Genomic DNA, 24,851 nt, shown 5'->3' on the forward strand with positions numbered 1-24,851 from the left:
GTCTTCAAGTTCCGATAGATAGCGCGCAAATTTAAGCAATAGGATCAGCTGTTCTTCCAACGATCTCCATGATCGCCTCTATTTACAGTTAAATAGCGGGAGAGTGCCGCATCGTCGTTGTATATTTTTCAGTCTATAATTAATACCGTACGTATTTTTAATTATATAAGATTTAATTTTTAATCGTAAATAAAATTAATGTAATTATCAAATTATCAATCGTAAGTAAGTTCTCATAAATATTTTTTTACGATGTAGAAAATATAAAAATTTATTTTGTATTTATTTGCAGTTTTAAACAAAATCAAAAACTGGTCTGTAATACATAATGAATGACTCATTTTTAGAAGATTTAGATTTATTGCCAAATGAGAAAAGAAGTTTTGTAGAAAATCAAGTAGATCGACATGTAACGATCAGACACACAACCTCTTCGCCCTTACAACGTTTGTCGGAACAAGATGATTTTGAAAAACTCGTACAACAACAACAACAACAACAAAAAACTGAAAGTGTCTCGAGCAAGGTATCAAAATTGCCGCAGATCAGAGAATCTAATAAAAAGGAGTCGCCTATCAAGGATGTAAAAGGTTTAACCGAACATGATACCAGAAAGCAGATGGTAAAAGCAAAATCCTCCGAGAGGAAGGACAAAGGTGCTGAAAATAAATTAAAGTCAATGGAAAATAAAGTTAAATCGGACTTTAGAGATAAGGATAATAAGCAAGAGGCAAAGGTTAAAATGTCAGAAAGTAAAATTATAATTAAAGATCATAATCGTCGTTCTGGTAGTTATAAGGATAATACCCGTTCCTTGGATAGTTCCAGTAAAGAGAACAGTCGTCCGGGAGATTCTTCGAAAGGAAGCACCCCTCACTCCATTGATACGACGAAGGAAAGGGGAGGGCGTGTGATTGAAGGTTCTATAAAGAAGTCTGAAACAAAAGAATATGATCCAGTTGCATTACTTAATGCAATTAAAGATCTCATAAGCACATATACCAAACAAGAAAGCACAAAATTGTTAAAAGCTATGCAAGAGTTTCATATAAATTCACAAAAAACTTTTATCAAGAGTACATTGTTACAAACCGATGAGATAATCAAAGAAATACACCCTACCAGGGATTCAATTCGTATGAGAGCATTAATAGAAGAAAATGAAAGATTACAAGAGGATTTAATTATTTTACAAAAACGATATAGCGATTTACAAAAGAAATTAGACGAGTTAGAATCTCTTAAAGAGGAAAACACAGCATTGAAATTGAAATGTAAAGAATTATCTATGCACCAACAATGAATATTAAAACAGACTTTAAGACTTTAGACGTAACATACTTCAAAAGTAATGACATTTAACATTTATATAACGTGTCATAACTACTCTATAGTTTGCCAATGAATTATTAACAAATCTCTGCCAAATGGTGATATCATTCTAAACTTCCTATTGTTAATTTAATTCTTAAGTAGGAATATATATTAGAAATTTCCCATAATAAATGTAATAAACTGTGCCTGCTTGTAGGATATTCGCTCAATTGTTAATCGTACGAACAAGTATGTTATAACAAAAATAATTTATTTTTATATCATTCCATTACTACTTACTTATAATGTAATCCATTGTCAGCGGTCACATATGCGCATTGTTACTCCTAACTAAATGAATATATATATATATATATAAGCAGTATATCATTAAATCGGTATATCGTCTATAATGTTGATTCGCGTGATAGACCGATGATAATGCATTAAAAATACGTTTAATACATTCTGCATAAATATTTATTAATTACAATGTGTATGCAATCATTTAATAAAGAATTTTATTCTTATCAGATTGTTATATTTTAATACTTATAAAATGCCTTCAAGCATATATCTTTTATATACATAGTTTTATATTATTAACTAGAAAGTATTAAGCATAATGAAGATTATAAAATTATTTATGAAAATGTATATTTAAATGCATAACTCATGATAGAATTCATATTAAAAATTCAACATGTCTTTTAATGAATGATATATTCATTAACAAATGATTGATAGAATTTGTTGATCCATTTGTACAATTACGAAGAGAAATTCTTTGTGTGAATTTGCATAGGCCATTTCTGAAGCAACCAACAAACATTCCCAGTACTTGATTCGTGTGTCATTTCTTTTTTCTTTTTCATTTTTAAACATATTCTTTATGCGTCTTATTTTTTTCCGCTTTCGCACGATCTTATAAATAAAGCGTATATATTTCACATTTCGTATATAATTTAAATCTAAAAGCATTCGTCGTTTTTATTAAAAACTTGCATACCAAAGGGCTTTACATTTTTTCATTTATAAGCCACTTATAAATTGCATCATTATTAGAAGCATGCCTCTGCAGTTTTAGATAAATGTTGAAGAGTATTCCCGTTTTTAACATTTCCTTAATAATAAGAAATAAATCTTTTTTGATATACAACTTTTTTTTTTTTTACTTCACCTACATATGCGTCGTTAGTAATGATGGTCAAAGTACGCCGTACAATATACTCTCGAAGTTGACTTTCCGTTTCGGTCATCAGGATTGATTCTTAATGTATAAAATGAACACACTATATATAGTACATATCATTCTTACGTCATCGGATGGTCACCGTCATTATTAATAGTTTAATCACGATGAGGTCTTTCACGCGATTCTCTTCCTTCTGCTTCATTGCCATCGTCTTCTTCATCTTGATCCTCATTGTCAGTGCGCTCTCCTTCTTCCGGTGGTCTCGTCCACCTATAAAAAAAAAAAAAAAGAATTAGATTATAGAAGATATAAGATTGTTTGGCGATATCATTGGATTGTAATACGTAAACGCGCACACAGTTAAATTAAAAAAAATATAATAATAGATTTTAACCTGATAAGGGTTTCTGGAGATCTATATAAGAATATGAGTTTCGCAAACAAATCTTCTTCCAAGCACAGGTCACCGCTTTCGCGTACTAAATAAATATCTAAACATAATCGAAGAATTCTGTCGACGTACGGTAGATCGTCGAACATTATCTTTGGCGCCATATCGCTTACCACCTTACGCATCATTTGACTTATCACGATTACAGCAGTAGTATACAAACCCAAAATTCTAGTCGAAAATAAATAAAAAAGCTTACAGGATTATGCGACGATAATACAAGTTTAGTGGATTTTTTGTCTCCTATAATTTTGCCTTACCCAAACCCACTGATAAAGCTCAATTCTTCTGGAAATACTTTATCGTTGAAAAGGAACATCGTAATGTATTTGCAATCATTCAATGGTATCTTTTGTAATATATCTAAATAAAAACGATCATCGCAAACTTCTTGTACGTTCCACCATTGCTGATTTGCACAACATTGTCGGTCAATCGATAATTGAAGGCTGATATTTCTATATAGATATTTGTCAGTGGGCGTATCATCGTCCTCTTCATTTAACGCTGGAATTGATTTCTTCATTTTTATTCTGTTTTAAATTATTTCTTTTTTTTTTTTTCTTTTTACAATAAATACGACATCTAGAGATATTATATTCTTACATTGTGAGCTCGATAATTTCATTAATTGTGAAACAACTTCGGCGGATCTACTGGTAACTTTGAGGAATTTTGGAAATGAATGTGGTACGTTTATCGTAGCATTAGACGGACTTAATCCGTTTATAGATAACATGTCTATTAATGTCTTCCTCGTAGGATTAAATTCTCCATTTATAATTGCTGGTAATATCACGTCATGACGACTCGTTGTTTTACCAGACGAATCTTTCACATCCGTTTTTCTAGAAACCGCCCATTCAATGTGAACAACAACGTCCGCCGAAGATTTCAATTCTTCAATTAATCTGTGATAAAAAATGTCCTAATATAATAATTTATAAATAAGAGAAATCGCTGGAAATTGCTCATGGATTAGGACGATTACAATTAGAAAATTTAATAGAAAACATTAGAAATTAACAAGCCAAATCGACGAAGTAAACCTTAATTTGTCAGGCGGTGAAATATCCCATAATTTTCTAGAGAAACCACTAAGTTTAATAACCGCCACATCTGTATTAATATAATTTTCTAAGAAGGTAACCGCTGCTTTATCCTGAGTATACAAGTCCGTAAAATTTTTATATTCCTCTTCTTTGTATCCCATGATCGAACTGGTCTGAGCAGACATCGAGTAAATCGGTTCGTACGGTCCTATCGCTATCTTCATCGACACCTCATAAGGCAAATTCGAAACGCCAACTGTTCCGCCAAGTGCGAACAATAAGAGAGGGAACCATATAAGACCTATTATGACACAGAGTGCACCACCGCCAGCGAGATACTTGCTCATTTGAGTCTTTTTTTCTCCTCGTGGTTGTGGAAAATCCGTTTCCATTCCGCGCATACACTGTAATTCGATGCAAAGTATTTTATAAATGAATATATCATCTTCGATCTATGATACCTTTATTTGGAAAATACCTTAATTTGATAAATACTGGCAAAGATATCTTCCATTTTAAACCAATCCATTATTGTCATAGAAGTATCGGTCCAAATCCAATCCATGACAGCTCGCAATTCAAACAGGAATGGAACTAACATGAATCTGCGCGAAAGTAATAAGATATCATTCGATCACTTTGTAAGATGGAAATTTAAAAAATATATAAAACACATATCCACCCTTTAAATAAGACATAATTTACTATGCTATATTTCTTGCATAAGAAATTGCCAAGTATGCGGGTTGGATATCCTTGGCGCAATTGGTATGCTGCGAGCAACAGATAGAAACATTTCATCATATACCAGATCTGTGGTGGTAATTTGTAATTAAATTGTCTGTAATATTAAAAAGATATGATATATATATAGATGTATATGTATATACATATATATGATATATATTGGAAACATTTTGAATGAATTATACGACATATATCATTTCCATTGCTAAATGTATCACCTTTCCGTAACGCTCGGCAATATGAAGAACATCCACATGTGAACTCCAAATATCAGGCAATATTGAAAGATCAACTTTCCGACAATGGATTTTCTCAAGAACAAAGCTCTATCGATAACTATCAAAGCAAATTGAAGTAATAACATTAGTAGGAAAGGCATGGGCACTCGGTTTTCTTGCAAATAAGCCGTCACTCCACCATCGCCCTGTTGTGTCTGTAGAGAAACAATTGATATTAATGGCGAGATTATGAAATGATAGAAAAAGAATCGTATCGCTTACACCAAAGGCAGAAAATCCAAAAATCAGCAGAAGAAAATTAAAGAAATCGCAAAGAAACATGTACGCATAGACATTTGTCTTCTCTTTGCCGACGGGACTAAGAATTTTAGTAAAGAATTCTTTCATAGGTTCTAGATACTTGTTAAATCTGAAATAATTTCGATGATACAGTTTAAATCATTCGGATCATTTCTTTCTATCTCTGATTTTTTGACAAAGTAAACTTACGTCATATTCATGGTTGTCGAGATGTTCTCATTGTTAGGATGTATCTCTTCACCTTGAATAGCTACAAGCTTCTCATTTTCATTTACTGTTACTGCGTTATTTTGCGAATTCGTTTTCTCCTTAATATTTAAAATCTTACCCTTTGGTGTTTTAATATTGGCGTGTGATCTATATGACAGAAAAAATCATCAATGCGACGAGAAAGAGAGAGAGAGAGAGAGAGAGAGAGAGAGAGAGAGAGAGAATTTTGCCTATCGTAAATAAAACTATTATTAACGAAACATACTCTGCAGTTTCTTGCTGCCAAGAATTCGTCGTCGATTCTTCCGTTTGGCCATCACCAGAAGGAGGATTAGGAGGTTTTGACTGAACCACTGTCAAATTAGAAGGGATAATTTTTCTTGGCCTCGTCGACGGTGTGGTCCATTGTCCCAATGATTTGAGCATGAACCTACATTCGGATATTTACAATTTAAACGTTATCATTTCAAATTTATTCATTAAACAACAATGTCTCTTATGTTTTATATAATACTTTATGGAATAGAAAGTACCTATGGAAGAAAACCATAAGTAGTAATAACAAATCCCATAACGCATAATTTTGTTGTTGTTCAACGCCAATGATTCTTGGCGCGAAAAGCGGATCATTAGATGTTGCTTTTCGACTCCAAGGAATGAGTTCCAATTGGAAAATACATTTTATAATGACGATTGCCTGCGGACATATACGTATAGCGTTTATTAAATAAATTCTTAATATACGCATATAACATCGTTTTTCAAATTTGACGCTTTGTACAAATTCTTACCTCCGTGTAAGCTATTAAAGTCACCCAAAAGGTTTTCGAAGGTCGCGGTATCGTGAGAGAACCCCAACAAAACACCATCAGAGGTAATGGCGTGGAGATGACGGAGGCATTTTTAATTTGATGAAGAAATACCATAAAATAACAGAGGAGGCTCGAATGTGCCAGAATTCCAAACCATATCGATGCTGCCAATTGAATTATCGGTGGTTGATCAACTTCGGACAATTCTGCAACTTCCTCTTCGACTTGGCTTTGCGATATTTGCGAGAAAATCATGCTGCGTGCAGAAAGTATTTGGATCAGCTTTTAGTTAGACATTATTTTTTTTATATGAATTTGCAGAAAGCAATTGTATGTTCTTTTGCTAATCATCAATTTCTGCAAATCATCAACATTAGAAAAAAGCACATTTAAAGCTTAACTCGGGAACAATGTAAACGTACCTGTAAAATAGAACTAATTATAAATTTCATAAATTCGAATCTTTGAAAATGCACGTGCTAAAGAAAAATAAAACGAACGAAATTTCCACTTCATACCATAATTCTTTGATTCTTCAAGCAGGGATATCAACGAAAACATGAAATTGTATCTAAAATATATGCCCATATACGACGTAGACGATAATTGTGATCAATGCTAAATGTAATAAATGCGTGCAAAAGTGTATCGAGTTATCGGTACTATGCAAATAATCCATTCAATTAAAATATACAACGCAAGCTCGATACCTAGAGGAGGACTTGTCCAATCCTCGCTCCAAACTTGGCGCCAGGATTCGTATATGAGGTACCGTCAGCGAGCTTTCCTTCCTAGCAGAAATAACACCACTCTTTCTACGTTTATTTTAGATCACATTGTCGAATACAGTTAATGCAATATTTCTCGATAAGAATATGATAGGACGATATGTTAGAGGTGTTATAGGATAGGATAGAATGGAATGTAAGGATTAAACTTACGGTGGAAGGTTCTGTTTGGATACGTCATTTTGCGTTTTGCAATTTTGAAAGTACTGAAAGTAATATCCTGTTATAGTCGAAAGATACATCATGAGTAACGTGACTTTTTGTTTCTCATATTTCTTGCATTTCTAGTTAAGCTTGGACAAAATAATAAATTTAACTATATTCATTATATTGATTTTAAAGAAACACCCTAGGGAGGATCGAAAGATAAGATATTAAGGGAGATTCTATTTATTACATTTCTATGGGATCTTTGTTAAGATATCAAAGCACTTACCTCTCGATTTGCAATTGTTGCTGACTAGGACCTTCACCGGGATTAGCAGCTCCTTCTGTATCTTCATTAGTTGTCGATCTGTCAGAGCGAGCACATTTACTACTATCCTATACATATATAAACTACCGTATACATATATAAACATATGTTTAAGAGCAAAGAAGAAAAGAACAAAAAGGAGCTATAACTATTCGTACAGATACAAATATTGTGTGTTACTACTCTTTTGAAACTATTTAGCGATCTTTTAAGCTATATTAACTTTGAGTGATCATTATTTCATTTACAAAGATGATCGTCATATAGTCGAACTACGTCGGTGAATCTACGAACATACTTGTTAAGAAGACAACTGGAAGATGGGGATATTTCTTAAGGATATTAAAATTAAATCACATTTCAAGTACATACAGTAGCGTGAGATAGCACAATATTTCTGACGTATACATTGGAAATAATTATATATACCTACACGATTTACGTTTAAGTAGCAAAAAATGTAACGATAGAAAAGTTTCCTTACCTTTCTTGTACTAGTGGTATCGGTTGCCACATTTGATTAATCCCTAATCTGAAACCCGTTCTGAAATCCGATTTTTCCTGTAAAAATAAACGAAGAAAAAAAATTTTTATTTCATTTAAAACAAACGAAAGTGTACACTCTCGATAGGAAATAATATATTAGGATATATACATAATGTGCCATACCTTCAATAGTTTCTTCTCCAACGCTAAAATCTTGCGAATATATCTATAATCTCGAGAAAATTGATTGAGATATTTGATCATCGAGATCAAAGTACTATTGACCATTACCAAAAAGAATTGAAAATATGTAGAAATGGAAACTTTTTTTTCTTTTCCGTCATCCTCTTTGATACTTCTTTCCACCGTTTTATCTCCTTCCTCTATTTCATCCTCGGAAGGTTGCGGTTTCGTCAAGTCCACCGCTCCTAATTCTTTTTCTTCCGATTCAATCTCGTCCGATGTAATGCTCGTTCGATCGGCGGCCTAATATTTCCAAAATATATAAAAAAAAATATCAATTTCGTAAGTATATGTATCGTCCACGTATATTTTGATATTGAAAACGATCATACGATCAATTTTTAGGATTTAACATATATATATACATATATATATATATATATATATATATATATATATATATATATATATATATATATCACCGTTCACGGTAAATAAATAAATTAAACGTCTCTCTTATCAAATCCTCAAATTGATAGAGCCGATCGTTTACAAGTCTAGCAAAAATACAATCGCAGATTATTCATTATTAACGATTATTGTTAAATAACAAGAAGCTTGTGATTGCAGGCCCTAGACTGTAAAAAACAATAAATAAAGATAGTAAGCGCAATATATCGAGCGATTTACATGTAACGTGTGTTGTATATATATACACATATACACATATATATATATATATATATATATATACACACACACATATATATATATATACACATATACACACACATATATATATATCAGCGACGAAGTCTCGCTGTCAACTGCATCTACGAACATTGAGAATAAATACGCAATAAGAGATTGTCGATGTCAAAAAGAGAAGAGCACACGTAGATATACCTTCGCCATCATTTTGAAGAAGCTGAGAAAGCGCGTGAGAAGAATATATATGTTCCTGGTGGAAAGAAAGCGATTGGATTTACAAAGAATTATTACATCTACTGTTAAAACTCACGAAAGTTTTTCAATTATGTTAAATTTCCTCTATTGCAATTACATAATCTAACATATATTTAGCTAGCTGAAATATGTCAAATTACGATTCAATATTGACTATATTAGATATGGAAGATTAAGTACAAAGATTACTGAAAGAAGACAGTATGTGTATAAAAAGATAAATAGAGCATTGCAGACTGAAGCATATGGATGTTACAAGCTAATTCGAGTTTCGTGCTATCGCAACTTTAAAAAGATTGTCTGTGTTTGCTCAAATCTTTCAATACGATCGCGGAATCAAAAGATAAGAAATTTGCAAAGAAAGCTATAGCGTTTTTATTTCACGATCGAAATATAAATATTATAATAATTAGTTTTGTTAAGGAAGAATATGAGTAAAGACCGCGTCTTCGTGACGAAATTCGCCCAGCGTACACGAAAGAAAAAAAAAAAAGAAAACAATGAGATAAAAAATAAGACGAAAAAAAATATAAAATATAATCAGCGGTGGTGGCAACAATAATGGCAAGAGCAATTGCAGCGGCGGTGGCGGCGGCGGCGGCGGCGGCTCAGGATGGAAGGAAGAAGAATTAGCAGAATCATGCAGCCTTTCTTTTTCTTTTTTTTTTTTTTTTGATTGTTTTCTTTTCTTTTCTTTTCTTTAGTCTTTTTTTTTTTTGTAAAGGGGATCTCACGTCGGTCGGCACGGCAGTCTCGGTCTCAGATCGCGCGCTCAGATAGGACATGGACGATTTCTTCCGCGTCAGCGGTACGCTCCGACGGCGAAGTCTCAACGCATCCTTTTTCGTTCCTCCATACATGGCAACGTGGGTCGCTATCGCAATGTCTGTCTTAATCAGCGTATCCATCAGCTGCAAGGACCACACTTACGCTTCATTTTCTTTCCCTTTTTCATCATATTTTCTTTTCCTTTCTCTCTCTTTCTCTCCTCGAGAATAGGCACAAAGTGAAAAAATAAGAGCATACTTTTACTATATTCGGGACATTTTAAATATCAGGCGTGCGTGAAATGAGATCAAATCGAGAAAACATGAAACGTATGTGTACGCGCAAGTATGTTGATAGGTAGGTAATAACGCAAATCAAGCTTAGCCAAAGGTTCCTTGATATCGTGAAACTTGAATATCAAGAGGGGTTCATTTTTATATTGTCTCAAAGTCCAACAACGATAATCGTTTCGTTTCTATGAGCGTTTCATCATATTATTATCTTTGGGTGGATAAACGAAGTGGGAATAGTTAGTAAAATCTTTTTTTCAATACAAACGAATTTCATCCAATTCAAAGGACATACCTCCGTTATTGTCATTCTTCTGTCGTGTGTATCTTCGTGGATTTGTTCGTCTTCCTTTCGTTCTATCTCGGTATCGGCCACAATATCGGTTATATCGTCGTCATCCAAATCGTCGAACATGTAGTAATCACCTGACCTGATGGCTGATGAGAAAAAGTCGTTATTATTATTATTATACTATTACCTGATAATGATTTAAAAAAAAATTAAAGCCATGCACCGAATACAAGAATCTCTTAAATTTATAGATAAAGCAAAGAATACCCGAAGCTATTCATAGTTGAAGCCAAATCAGATTAATTTTGTAGAAATTATTCATTTATTGCTCGAATAAATAAGTTTTCGTAACAATTATCTAAGAAATATCAGTTCCGTTATTTAGATAATATTTCAAAATTGTATCTGATTCGCTTCTCTGACACATATTATTGATAAAATTAATTTTAGTAATTTATGCCTCTTCGTTAATATTCCTACATAGACGATAACATACATAATGTACAGAATTAATCGTAAGATTAATTATTAGGGTAATCACAGTCATTAGCGACATCAGTTAGACAAGCTGTTATATGTACAATAATTAATACAAATGATTAGTACTGCCTGTAATAATTTTATGTGGTTAAATTGGAGAGACACCGGTCAAGACGGGAATAAAGCTCAGAGTTAAGCCGTAAAATTTATTAATTTACCCTCTCTGTTGGTCTTTGGCACGCGAACTTTGTACAACGGCCGAGTCCCTGGATAAAGAGTATCTAACAAAACATAACATGAGATAAATAAAATGTAGGATGAAGAAAAAAATATATAAGTGGAAAAGGTGATGAAAAATACTTGACATAGGATCTGCCTTGTAATAATCTTAAATCTCGCCGGTTGAAATAACGGCGAACATAATAATGATTTGATTTTATAACGATGAGAGGATAACGATGAATTAATAGGAAAAGAAAAGAAAGGAAAAAGTAATAAATCAATGACCTGAATGACGCGACTACTAAAACTGCATCCTACGAAAATGAGAAAAAGTTATACGCTATTAATCGTTCGGAAATCGCAATTCGTGGAGGAATATTTTATAAGGTAATATTTTACAGGTAACAGCCAATGAGTTTTTACTCATTAAAGTAAATCGATTATCTTCCATTGGCTGAGTGAAATATTGTAAAAGGAGAGTTTTATCTGGATTGCTGCATCCCAATCGTCGCTTTTTATACGGCGCAACGAAAGTAGAAAAGAAGGTAGAAAAATGGTCTGGGTTAGTGGTGATGGATAAGACGAACTAAGAAGTGCTAGAGCGTGGAAGCTTATGTACAGGACATCGTAGCAGACTGACGACGAGGACGTTGTTTCCTGGAGTGTCGTTACATGTGTGATGAGAGTGCGGGGAACGAGAGGCGGTTGAGACGATGGACTGCCTCTGCGTTTGCAGTCCGTTCATCCACGGTGGACCGATGAAACTGGATTGACGTCGATGTCTCGTCGAGGAGGTCAACGAGCGATCTTGAAGAGGCTGATCGTAGGGCGGAGGAGAGAAGACTGGGAAAGTTTCGTCGGGTGAGGGCCCACGTGGATTCAGCTCGCTACTCGGCGGAGAACCGAACGATATACGAGTGGGCTCGAGATAAGCCTCGAGGCTCACCGTCATGATGGCCGAATTCGGTGTTGGCGCTTGCAAGAGCGACGCCGTTCTTGGCGTTAACGGAGGTGGCTCGTCATTGTTCTCGTCGATCGGCGTCTGATAGCCCTGAGGTGGCGTGTGACCCGACGATACGCACGAACTCACGCTGGAAGACCTCGCCAAAGGTGCTTCCCCTTTTCGTTTGCATTAAATAAAGAGACTCCGAATTAAGGTGCGAATTAATGTGCGTTTCACATGCTCGGCTCACTAGAATAAACTTCGTCGGCTTCGATGATAAAGGACAATAGGTTCGAGAGGGAACGAACTCTTCAAAAACGTTCGAAAGTGTTTACGGAGGGTCAACAAGGGATTTAAAATTAATATCATATTTCTTGTCAAACTGAATTAGGACTGAATTACGGCCGAATTAAGAATTTGACTTTTGGCCTCTTCTTTTGAGACGTCTCATTTCCTCATTACAATTTATAATAATATCGTATCAACAAACTCCGTATCGTTCATTCAATATATTCGTCAAACAAACGAACTAATCCAATAAATCGATCGATCCTATTATTAGAACGCATTTGAACTTTGACAATTGCGATCGATAATAAAGAAACAATATCTTACCTATTTTGTGGGTTTCAGGTTCTCTATACGACGGTCCCTGAATTTTTCTTTGATTAGCTTTAATCTTGTCCATTTTGTATTTGAGTTTTTGTAGGATAGCCTTTTCCACATTATCTTGGATCTTTATGCGTTTCTGATGCAGCTCCTCAAGAAGTTCAGCACCTCGCGATGCTAATATACTCATTGCCTTTGTTTCGTCCACGATATGGAAGAAATAATAACTTTTAAAGAGGCGCATTTGCATCAAGAGAAAGCCAAAACATAATCCATCCCAAACCATGCCGATATCCTCTCGTGGTACTTGGCAAGTATCTCCTCCGATTTCTCCATCGTTCGTTGCACTGTGGAATTTTTTTAGACAGGCAATACCTAGTAATTGGACTAGCCAGTAGGCAGAATCTTGTAGCTAAACAATGGAATTATTGTTTTTTTTTTTTTTCTTCGTCATTATTACTTGTTTCTTAAAAGCAAACTTTTTTTGAAGTATAAGAATAAACGAAATAATAAACGAGATATTATTACCTGCTGCATCAGGATACAGCCGACACCTTGGAGTAAAGATTTTGAAAAGATGACAATGACGTTATAACCAATTAACATATTCCACCACTTGAGTATTGTCTTGACCGGTCTTAAGTAGAAATCGCTACCTTGCCATAGTAATACGAAGGCACCTATAAGATATCCAAGGGAGAACAAATTTGTCCTTTTTGTTCCAGCCAAGAACATAATAGAAAGAGTGATCCACATTAGACTCATCATACTGCCACGTTTAAATACATCCAACCAGCAGTGTATGTGAGAGACGTAATCTTTAACCGGATTTATAAAATTCGGATTGTCCATGTCTTGATAAACAGAAAAGTTATGACCAGCGACGAATTCTCGAACGGACAGTATGTTATTTTTTTCAATACTAAATACAAGGCTCTGCCGACTGATCATCATTAGCAATAAAAAGTCACCTAAAAGCCAAAGGTAATAATAGTCAAAGGTAATCGTAGCATTTCGCCATTGCAATAAGAACGAATACCTACAGATTAATTTTTTAGGATTTGGCGGATAATCTGGATCTGGAAAATACATCCATTCTTGCAGCTTTCGTAACGTCTCCGAATGACTCCAAGGATATTCTACATATTAAAGTTGGATGAAAATAATATATTATGTTACATCGATGAGTGGAATTACGTCACTTCGCAATTCTTGTTAAAAGTGTGTGTATATATATATATATGTACATATATACCTATGCAAAACCATGTAGGTGGTGCTACCACCAAAGCATATTGTATAGGCAACGATATTATAGCGAACGTTTTAAAGAACGGCCATATCCTAGAAATGGTTTTCCTCTTCAATGAGAAGAACAATAGAAGCCAACAACCATAAAGAACGGAATAAAAGTCGAGTCTCATGCCAATAAGTGCCACAATTCCGATAAGGCACATCTCAAGGCCGAATTTATAAAATCCATAATTAAAGAGGAACTTCAAGCATTCCGGTATACCCTTGTCTGCATCTACTCTGATAATATTTGGAAACATGACTTGAGGAGTGTCCAAAGACTCTCCCTTCGCATTTCGATAAAACCATTGTCGAATTCGAATGATTTTCCTTAAGGTCGTTACTGTGACGATACCAATGTATCCCTTCAACAATTCTGCGAGATGCCCAGGTTCACCCTTCTTTATACCAAACCATTCTACGATGTTGTATACGGTTTCATTGGTACCATACTTTTCTGCACTATCGTTGACTTCTTTCTATAAGCGAATAATTCAATCGATTTAGCAATGTTACTGTGCAAATGAATACAGCAAATAGTCATTTGTTGGTACTACTGGCTATTTACTCACCGTGCAATTTACATTCCAATTATTATGATCGATATATTTTATCTGGTACAACATTTTAATTACCATTAAAAGGGCAATGATCGCAGCTATAACGTTGATCGACATAATCTGTATGTTCCTATTGAAATTAATTATGATAACTATAGCAAGGACAAAGAGGAGATTTATCGCGCATACCTAAAAATGAAAACGCTTAAATATTATAGGCCCATTAATAAGAACATAAAAAACAACTCACATCATTGACACACAAAAGAATCAGAGAAATAAAGATAATTTTCTGCATATGAATTTCCAGGAATAACCAGGTATAATTGTAAAAATTGTACACATGATCCATTAAATTTCTTACAAATTCGATTCTTTCCAATCTTGACATACCTATAAAAATACATAATAATGTTTAAACACGCATTTTAAACGATCCGATACGATCTGATATTTGTTTACGTTTAGACGTAATAATAAATTAATATGCATTAACGTACGCTTAAGTTGGTTCAAAGTATACATATTGGATGTTTCTTCTTCTCCAAGAATAATTTGTGCAGGCGACGTTGTGGAATCATTCAAGCTAGGTGTATGACCGAGACTCGATCGTCTAAGAGCACTTTCTGGTCTAAGAAAGTGATCAATTGTTAAAATTATACTATAATAAAAGCCTAGTGCTTTCTCGATGAAAAGTTTTATTTATTGAATCGACATACCCGAGCTTATCGATAGTCGTTACTTTTAAGAAGTCATTATGAAAATAATGCATCTGAAGCACTGTGATGATAACGAAAAATGTTGGTATCAGCAGTCTTACAAAGAAATCTTTCGTTTCATATATTTCCAAGCCAATATCCATTTGTCTATGGAGAAAATAATGATTATAATAAAGGACAAGACAAATTGTGGAATAACGTAGTGTGCTAAATGCGAGTACTTGCAATTGTTCGTTTATGCCCAAATAATTCCAATATTTCGGAAAATTTTGGAACTGATAGGTATATACTAGTATCAACATTATTACCGAATAGCCAATGACGGTTATCCAGAATGTATACATTACTTTTCTCCATACTAACCAGGACATCTGAAAGTTTTCCAATCGATTATTCACGATCTTACTTTAGCCGATATTTAATCGCGACTAGTCAATAATCAATATTTGTTTCACCTGAAATGTAATCACGAAGAAAAGGAACAACGACATGTAAACAATCCTAAAAACTGTCATTCGTTCACCGGTGATACCACAAATGAAGAGCATAATGGCCACAACGGCTATCCAGAATTTTGTCAAGAGTTGTTTCAAAATTATACCGACGTCTTTCATAAATTTGCTTTTCACCTCTTGTACTTCTTGATTCATGGCTGTGGTGGCTGTGGAAACTGAAACGTGCAAAGGCGCAACCATGTCTCTCAAAGTAGACAGTCGTCTTTGTTGTTTCCACTCTGCTGTATACTGTCTCATCGTGATCCAAAATATCAACATGAATGAACACTAAAAGTGGAACGGATCTATCATTGCTTTTTTGTTTTTCCTTTTCTTTTTTTCTTTTCCTATCGGAAAAAGAAAGATATTTGATTTTGATTTTATTTCGAATATACCTTAACAATCAGATGCCAACGACTGAGCTCTTGAGCTTTGCTGAATCCTATCTCGGATATTTTTATACCGTTAATCGTCGTCGGTAGTTCTTCCTCGGTCAAATCCATACTGTAAACGTATTGCCCGAGTAACAAAAGAGTCGAATAAAAGACGATAAAAGGTGAACATTTCATCATTGAAGCACGTTTATTGGACATCATCCATAGGATTAAAGCCCAAAGTAAAAGAGCAAAGGTCATCCAACTGTGATACATTATACTCCACGTCTAAATAGAGAAACGAATTAACGAATTCGAAATAATCAAAATCGAAATAATCGAGATCTATTTCCTTACCATCATGATAATATTCATAGCGAGATAAGAGGAATTAATTAGTAACTGGAATATCGAGTAAACTGCCATAATGATATGTTCCAAAATTCCAGGATTATCTCCAGGGGCGCCTGAAAAATTCATCGTTAACGTCGGTAACGTTAGATAGTAACGTGAAAGATAAATTTCAATGAGAAATTACGAACCCTCATCGAGACTTTGCAATTGAATACCGTCATCTTGATGACCATCCTGTATGATAACGCTGCCGGTAGAGTCTTGCAAAAGTCCCGTTCTTCCAGATCCAAAACGCATCAACTAACAAACGCAACGTTCGACATTTCATATATTTACGAGGTTAAATTAACGATGCTCAGAAAATATAAATCAATCTACTAATAAAAGTTATCTTTAGACATCTTTGTAATTACATTGAATTAATGTCAAGAAGCAAAATTATTATATCGTTAAGCATTTGCGTGCAGGAATTAAATTGTGAAGGAAAAAATTAAACTGTGAAATGAAGTGCTTTCACCAAAGTGTTAGTAGTACGAGTAATGATAGCGTTGAAAAAAATATCGAACAATAAAATCTTCTTCATACATACACGTACACTAATTAACGATATAGAAACTCGAAGATAAAGAATTATTGAATTACTCGTGCATATTTGAACGAAATACGTACGGGTGTCCTCTCGTCGGGAAGTGTCGTCGACGTATCAATGATCGGCCTCTAAAACAATGGCAAACTAAACATAGCGGCATCCAAACGGAAAAGTGTTTTGCTCAGCGTTAAGGAACAACCATAAATCTGTAAGGCCACAGCAAATCAAAATTCAGAAAGTTTTTGAAAGAGACCGAAGCATTTTACAGATCGATTCATTTTATTCCATTTATCCTGCAAAGTGCCACCGTCTCTTTCGCTAAATAAACAAAATTTGGTTTTTTTTTTTTTGTTTTGCGTTACAAAGCATAATTACAAAAAGAAAAAACAAAAATCGAGAGAAAGGTATCCTTCCGGGAAACACAATCTGAAATAAAATGTTTTTTACGAAAAAAAATAAAGAAATTCCATGTCCATGCTACACATCCAGATGTTTAACACGTGTGTGTATTAAGGTGTTTAAGTACGTTAAGACTTGGCTCATGCAAAGGAAAAATCCTTACGCGAGCCTTCCGCCGTGCGGATTGCCATCTTTGGGACGGTGTCCTTCGTCTGATCGAAACGTGTCTGGACAATGGCGTATCCAAGTTCTCGAGCTTACCGCTTAATCGTGCCACTTTCTTTGCCTGCAAAGCTTCATTAGTAAAAGCTACTTATCGGTTAAAAGAGAGAAAATAAAACCGATATAAACGTTATATTTGCGTTGCTATTTACTCTTGACAATATCAGTCTCAAACTGAAATGATTACTCGCGTGGACTCGTTTCATGTTGACTATTTATATCGTAATATTTTGCTTTTAACAAGTTATCGTAATATCGCGAGTACGTATATTAACTTGTAAACAAATAGCGACGGTATTAATTACTTTTTTCATTCATTGATAAATTAAATGTCTATTCTGACGCAATAGACAGTCAAATGTATTATTTAGAGCTCTAAAAATTTGGACGACGCGTCCATTGTCCACGCTTAAATGAAAGCTGATAAAGAACACCAGACATAGATGTTAACCGAGTCTGTTAATGCGGCTCCGATAGATTTGTTACTTTGTTAGTTGAAATTGAAAGTTGCTCAAGCATGTAGTTATTTAACAATTTTAGCACTCTCTTTTTATTATGTTAATTCTTATAAATAAAAATGGGCATACTTGTCATCGAAAGGGTATTTACGATAAAGCCTCTAGGTCTCGCTTCAAAATTAAGTATAACATCGAACCACAAGGACGGCCATAAAGAATCGAATAAAAATCCCGTAAGTGAAAAGTAAATAAGCTCGTACGGCGGCGAGCTTAATTCAATCGAATCTTAACTTTGTATCAAAACCTATTGGCAATTATACAACATATGTTAAATTTAATAAAATGACTTACTGGTTTTTTACTGAGAAATTGTGATTGCAGAGCCAGGACATAGTAGAGCCAGAAGAGTCTCAATGCGTATCCATAAGGTAACCAATCGTTTTTGTCCGCATATTCGACGTACCTCGGTTGATTACAATTAGTATGATAAATCGCAGTGAGCGCGAAATAACGAGACCAAGTGCTATTGACTGGTATGAGTTCTTGAGGCCATTGATTTTGATAACTGAGTAGCGCTAGAATGTGTACGATCACCACGACCATAACGATTTTGCATAAAATTGCAAAACCTTTTCGTAATTCCTTGTTGCAGGCCCACCATGTGGCGGCACTGAGAAAGACCAGAAAGTAGAAAGCTCCTTCCACCGATGGCTTCAAGGATGCGGTACAGCACAAGGAGGCAAGAACCACGTACGTGCCGATATGACCGAAGAAGTTGATTATCTGCATAGCGAGTGAATAGACGAATTTACATTGATTCACTGATCGCAAAACTTTATCAAATCGATTTTAAGTCACCTTCGTAGTCCTATCCTCGGTTTTTTTGGTGGAATCATTAACACGTTGAACGGGTACTTCCTCTTCGTCATCGCCCGGCTTACGTTGGGTTAAGAAACGACATGTGACATATATAATTATCGTTGTCGGTAAAACAATCAATTCCGGTGTCAGCCAGTAAAATACTTCCCATACCGTTGTACTATCTAGTTTTACTAAACCTATGTGTCTGAACAATTTTTCCATAAATTGACCTGCAAACGCATCATCGTTGTTTACTTCGTTTAAGTACCCTGGATTATATCATTTTCTGTCATACGTACAATCTTGAAGAAAATAACCATATGGCGGCATCGCTAATAAAACTATGTGAAACGTGAGCTGAGTTATGGCGACGAGGAAGGACAAACAGATGCTTGCTTTCAAATAAAGTCCTGTATGACCGGACATCGTTTTGCTTGTGGGCGTTGGGACTATCGGTGAGTATAACCCAAGTCCCAAATATACGAGAGATAGTCCTACCGGTCGCCATATCGTACCTTTAGAGATAATCATTAAAACTTTTATTAGCTTTAGGAAGGTATGCGATGATGTCACGAATCTAAAAAAAAATTCTGTCTTTTTCGTATACACCGTTAACCAGCGAAACTTGCGATTCAACGATTTTACAAGAGGAAGCATTCAGCGTTGAGTTTAGATACAGAATACTAATTGCTATGACGAAGCGCGAAAGAAAGATCGTCGCTCGTTGTCCATTTAAAATGCCCTAAGAGCGAACGATTATTAAAGTATATATTATAGATCGATTGTGTATTATAAAGTAACGTATGGGATTTGTAACTTTTCCACTTATGTGTAATTAATAATCCGGACGCTCTGTACTATGTATACTTATTGCTAAATTTCGATATTTGACATTTTATCTTATATCGTACTCCATGTGTGCGCATTATTGTTTAATAGAAAAATTTCTGAATATTTTACATAGGAGAAAATATATATATATATATATATATATATATATATATATATATATAGATAAAATGTATGCATACATAGGTAATATGAGTTATATGGAAAGATAAAGGAAGTTGATAACCACTTTAATTTCTTCATGAGTCTAATAATTTATCTTGTCGGCAAAGTTAAAGGTCAAAGCGGACCTAGATGAAAGGAGGATCACGAAACTCGTGCGTAATGAGGTCACACGCATAGCGAAGAGATTTCTGTCATTCCACATTTTTTTCTTTCTTTTTTCATTTCTTTTAAATGGGATGAAACGACAATTTATAATTCGTAATTTTATCATTAATTACTTTAAACTGGCTAACTTGTTTAATCATCCGTGTTACTTTACGTAACATAAAAGAAATTCTTGTATACTATCAAATTACAGAAGAGAATATTTAAGAGAAATGGACAACGTCGAGCGTTGTGACAACGTCGACGAACGATAGGGAAACGAAAACTTAGGTCATCTAATTTTAGGCAACATTTAGGCACACTGGTCAAAAATGTCGCGGGACGAATGTCTACTAGAGATTACATAAAAACTAAATTACCAATTCTAATATAAGACGATAATGGATTAAAACAAATATTTTACAGTGCAGCAATACGCTTTCGATATTACAGAACTGATAATGAGTTTCTATTTCTGTTCGTGACGCTGACAGAAAGAACAAACCGTTTTTCCTGTGATACAGAAACAGACATTTACAACGAAGTAGAAGGTTCGCACGATCTAAGGTCATTAATCCGTTTTAAAAACCATTCTGATGGCGTGATGTCATCGAACATAGCTTTTATCTATTTTTGTTCGAACAGTAATAGAAATCGTTGCTTTTTTTCGTTCGATCGGAGACCATTCCAGCAAATTGCAGTAAATTATTTTCTTCTCTTTTTCTCTCACCATTTTAATTAACCAACGATTCGTTTCGCATAGTTAACTTACATCCTGTTAATATGGCCGGAAATAAGACCCTGAAAAGAATGACGTTGAACCAATATCTCGTCATGACTCGATCCACACGGTTGGTCTTTCACCCTGAAACAAGAAGAAAAGGAGACGATTCAACCTTATTAAGGACTCAAATACATATTGAGATGTGGTACTACTCTCGTCAATTCTCTCCCTCTCTCCCTACAACAATCGATACGGCACTGCTGCAGTCGAATGCCTTTAACCTTGTTTTACTAGGAGACGCAGTGCTGACATTTTAAAGATCGCCTTTACAACAAAAAGGTAGCAATAAGTGCTCAGATAGGAACGAACATAAACATCAGAATGGTCGAACGTAAAAGCTTAAAGGCTTTCGAAAGCAACGTATGTTCGTTCGTGCTTCACTGCCAAAAAGATAACGGTTCCGTTTTGAGAATCGATTTGTATCGAACCACATGCCATGTTGCTTAACGATGGATCGGCATTTTTTCTTCAAACGCGTTTGCGTTCAACGATAATGGAGCACGAAGTAACATTGATGATACGTGACAGGAACAACAATCGCACCTTTCCGACTCCATTTTCTGGTTTCGTCATAGATATTCTTTCCATGAATGAAAATCAGTACAAATTCATTCGGTTTTATTCAAACGCCAAGTCTTTACTCCTAGTCTGTGCTTTCTATTTGCGAAGACGAATCAATGGTGATGTTTCTCGTTGGTAAATGATCTTTATTAACGATGAGTAACGATAAAAATCATGCGTAGAGGTCTTCTACGAAACGGCGAAAAAGTGATGGCACACCCAATTTAATTATGGAGCAATTACAGGGAAAAAAGGAGAAGGTTCGTCATTCCATCGGGAGGTGCGCCCCGACTTCTCTTTCACCGTACGACACGAAATGATAGATTCGAATTACCTATGGGATTCGCGATTACATACTTGGAAGAAAAAGGAAAAAAATGAACTCGCTCAAAGTTATCGAAAGGAGAAAATACGCAGCGAAAAAAGAACGCGTGATAATGGCTAATATCGACAACGAAGAGATTACGTACCCATACATACGTGGGCACATTTTTCGTTGCATCAACGGACAATTTTCTTGTACGGCCTATTATCAGTATAGTAATCTCCGCTATCGAATACGATCTAATAAGTTAAACTTGATTAGCACAAATTAATTATGAAAATGTTTAATGATATCGACTCGATCTCGAGCTTGTTTTTTCATAGAATGTCTTTTAAAGAGAGAGAGAGAGAGAGAGAGAGAGAGAGCGACGAAAGTATCATCGCCGAAAAGTCGTTGTTGATCTTAATATTTTTCTACTCGCAAAGTCCTTTCTGCTCAGACCGATTCGTTCATTCGTTTCCTTCGTGATAACTTTATCACAATTTTTTATTTCCGACTTAAAACGCAATAACTATCCATATGATATAACAAAGGTGTTTGCTGTAACAGAGAAATGATATATATATATATATATATATGTACATTTTATATTGCTCAATGGATAGAATACACGTATCTAGCTATTCGTGACACGATCGATCGTATCTAGAATAACAGCGTGGCCAGAACTATCGCTTTCCTATGACCGTTCGTGAACTCTTTGTTCGTTAGATACGTATTTCTTGATTCGGCGTAACGACTAATAATCGACCGGTTTTTATTTTATCTTCGATCGACTTTAGACATCCACTTCATCTTCTTTAATCAATCATATTTCGTGTTTTTCTCTAATTAATATTGGAGATTTCATTTTAAATGGGAGAGGGGCGAGGAGAGAAAGGGAGAAGGAGAAAATTGAATTATCTTGTACTACGGAATCCGAAAAGGAAGAAGTTATGGCGACTCGTAAACCAATATCGTCTCGATGATTTTCAAATCTTTTACGATCCTGCGAGACGTACTACGATATAGCCTAGGATAGCCATTTACAGAAGGGTGTGCACACGAGAATGACGTGACGTATGTTATGTTTTGCGTGTTAATACTCGTGACATGCGACACGATTAATCAAGGGAGTGTGTCAAATTTGAAACGGCTTCAAAGTAGATATAAGCATAGAGTTAAATTGTACTTTTATATTTAATTGCAATTACCTAATCTAATCTCCCCATCTCTCTGTCCTTATCTCTTTTTTTTTTTTTCTGCATTAAAAGTGGAATGGGAATACGCGTAATACGATAAGGGTAATTGATTTTTTTCTCTATAACTTGCCATGAGATACATACATACACACATACATATGAAACGTATGATATCATGAGAAAAGCCGAAAAGAGTATTAAACGTCGAGACAAACAAGCGGCACCATACGCCGTTTTATCGCGCGAAGATTCAAAGAACGGTGGGAATTTATTTATTATTCGCATTGTGCACGTATACGTAGGCGCATACGTTGACGAGAACATAGGTGCCTGTCTTTATAAACAGATCGATGAACGGCTTTCGGAAACTGTGCCAACGGTTCAATCTCGGCGACCTCGACGTGTTCTGTTAAATCGTAAAACCTTGTAAATGTCAACTCATATACGACTATTCGCATTTCGGTAAGAAAGGGGAGAGGAGACCTTTTCTCGGTTCGCTTTATGACGATAAATCGCAAGAAAAAAGCACGGCGGATGATAGATAGTCATCGAGAAATCGATTAAGAAAATCAAGCCGATTGATCTTCATAGAAAGTATCTTTGAATCAATTTATAGATCAATGATATCGTTGAATTCTACGATTTATTTGTTCTTTAATTATAAGAAATAACATTCGGATTTGCTCGCGAGCGATATATATACGTTGTCACGTAATATATAACAACAATAATCGCCGTATCCTGGATGAGATCATTCAAATGAAATGAAATAAAATAAAATAAGTTGATACTTCGGTCCCGAGTTCCGAGAAACTGTAATAAATCAGATAGAAGGCACGAACGTAATATGTACCAAAGAGATTTACCAAAAGGGTACCGCCTCGGTCTTTTATCGTACACATTGCCAGTCCTAATTTTATACGTCGTTTCGCTTTCTACGAACGATCGAATTATGAAGCGAATAATAAAAACTTTTTGCACAAGCACGACACCCATTAGAGTGGAACCCGTGGGATCGAGTAGAATTTGGAAATAAAGGAAGACACTTAACCTCTACGAAGAAAATATGCAAAGAAAGAAAGTTAAAGGATTAAGAAATATGCATAAATACCTTGTACGATGGGACTGGGGATTTTAAAACATTTCCTTTTAGAAACTTTCTCCCAATTGTTTTTTGACCGATCGAATCTCGAAGAGAACAACCAACATGCGCTCTTCTAGTCCACTCGCGAGCACCCCGGCATCAGTAAGTAATAAATGTATCACCAATTTTCTTATCGCCAAACGCTATGTTATATTTACCGTTTTATCATTTATTTACTTATTTTCCTTAAAAGTTTCTACGATTAAGTCGCACAATTATCTTAGAACGCGAATCGCAATCAGGTTTGGTTAGGACCGTAGGTCGAAACGTAGGCCCGCTTTAGAAGACACTCTACGCAGACGAGTGTGTTGGCTCGCGCTCGATCCTCCTCTATGCGTTTTATTATTCTACGTTAAGCGACTCGCGGAGAACACGCATCCCGTTGCCGCAGCCGGCACGTTACTACCGAAGCGATAAACACCACTTGTTTCGAAACATCTCCTTTCTGCGCGACATGTCAATCCCTACTACTACTGCCGCTCACCGCGTAATCCAACGGCGGACAGAGCGGCGATTCGAGCATGCGCCTTACAGCGTTCGATGCTGTCTCACC

At 35.2% G+C, this 24,851-nt stretch overlaps 2 protein-coding genes across 16 annotated transcripts; one reads left to right on the forward strand and one right to left on the reverse strand.

Annotated features, from left to right (window-relative positions):
- Positions 1-8: 8 nt before the first annotated feature.
- LOC124952674 lies at positions 9-1,844 on the forward strand. 2 transcript variants are annotated; one of them, XM_047502894.1, is made up of 2 exons: positions 9-147; positions 293-1,844. In XM_047502894.1, the coding sequence occupies exon 2, from the start codon at positions 329-331 to the stop codon at positions 1,301-1,303; it is 975 nt and encodes a 324-aa protein (XP_047358850.1). In that variant the 5' UTR covers positions 9-147; positions 293-328; the 3' UTR covers positions 1,304-1,844. The 2 variants fall into 2 exon arrangements, with proteins under 2 accessions (XP_047358850.1, XP_047358851.1); XM_047502895.1 differs by having other exon boundaries at positions 41-221.
- LOC124952666 (piezo-type mechanosensitive ion channel component) lies at positions 1,565-24,788 on the reverse strand. 14 transcript variants are annotated; one of them, XM_047502859.1, is made up of 40 exons: positions 24,266-24,786; positions 21,076-21,168; positions 19,445-19,660; positions 19,143-19,375; positions 18,636-19,067; positions 17,768-17,890; positions 17,286-17,333; positions 16,805-16,916; positions 16,620-16,729; positions 16,284-16,550; positions 15,850-16,176; positions 15,620-15,765; positions 15,395-15,541; positions 15,176-15,306; positions 14,926-15,068; positions 14,688-14,864; positions 14,078-14,594; positions 13,866-13,961; positions 13,351-13,793; positions 12,829-13,234; positions 11,267-11,329; positions 10,572-10,714; positions 9,953-10,129; positions 8,253-8,555; positions 8,068-8,144; positions 7,545-7,622; positions 7,031-7,111; positions 6,300-6,576; positions 6,042-6,205; positions 5,774-5,938; positions 5,488-5,655; positions 5,260-5,407; positions 4,978-5,192; positions 4,695-4,853; positions 4,491-4,617; positions 4,010-4,416; positions 3,567-3,871; positions 3,221-3,467; positions 2,904-3,131; positions 1,565-2,779 (listed from the first exon to the last, which is right to left on the reverse strand). In XM_047502859.1, the coding sequence occupies exons 2-40, from the start codon at positions 21,137-21,139 to the stop codon at positions 2,665-2,667; spliced, it is 7,785 nt and encodes a 2,594-aa protein (XP_047358815.1). In that variant the 5' UTR covers positions 21,140-21,168; positions 24,266-24,786; the 3' UTR covers positions 1,565-2,664. The 14 variants fall into 14 exon arrangements, 13 of the variants coding, with proteins under 13 accessions (XP_047358815.1, XP_047358819.1, XP_047358816.1 ...); XM_047502863.1 differs by lacking the exon at positions 17,768-17,890; XM_047502860.1 differs by lacking the exon at positions 17,286-17,333.
- Between the last annotated feature and the right edge of the window lie 63 nt (positions 24,789-24,851).

This window comes from Vespa velutina, chromosome 10 (assembly GCF_912470025.1).
Source record: "Vespa velutina chromosome 10, iVesVel2.1, whole genome shotgun sequence".
Taxonomy (NCBI): Eukaryota; Metazoa; Arthropoda; class Insecta; order Hymenoptera; family Vespidae; genus Vespa; species Vespa velutina.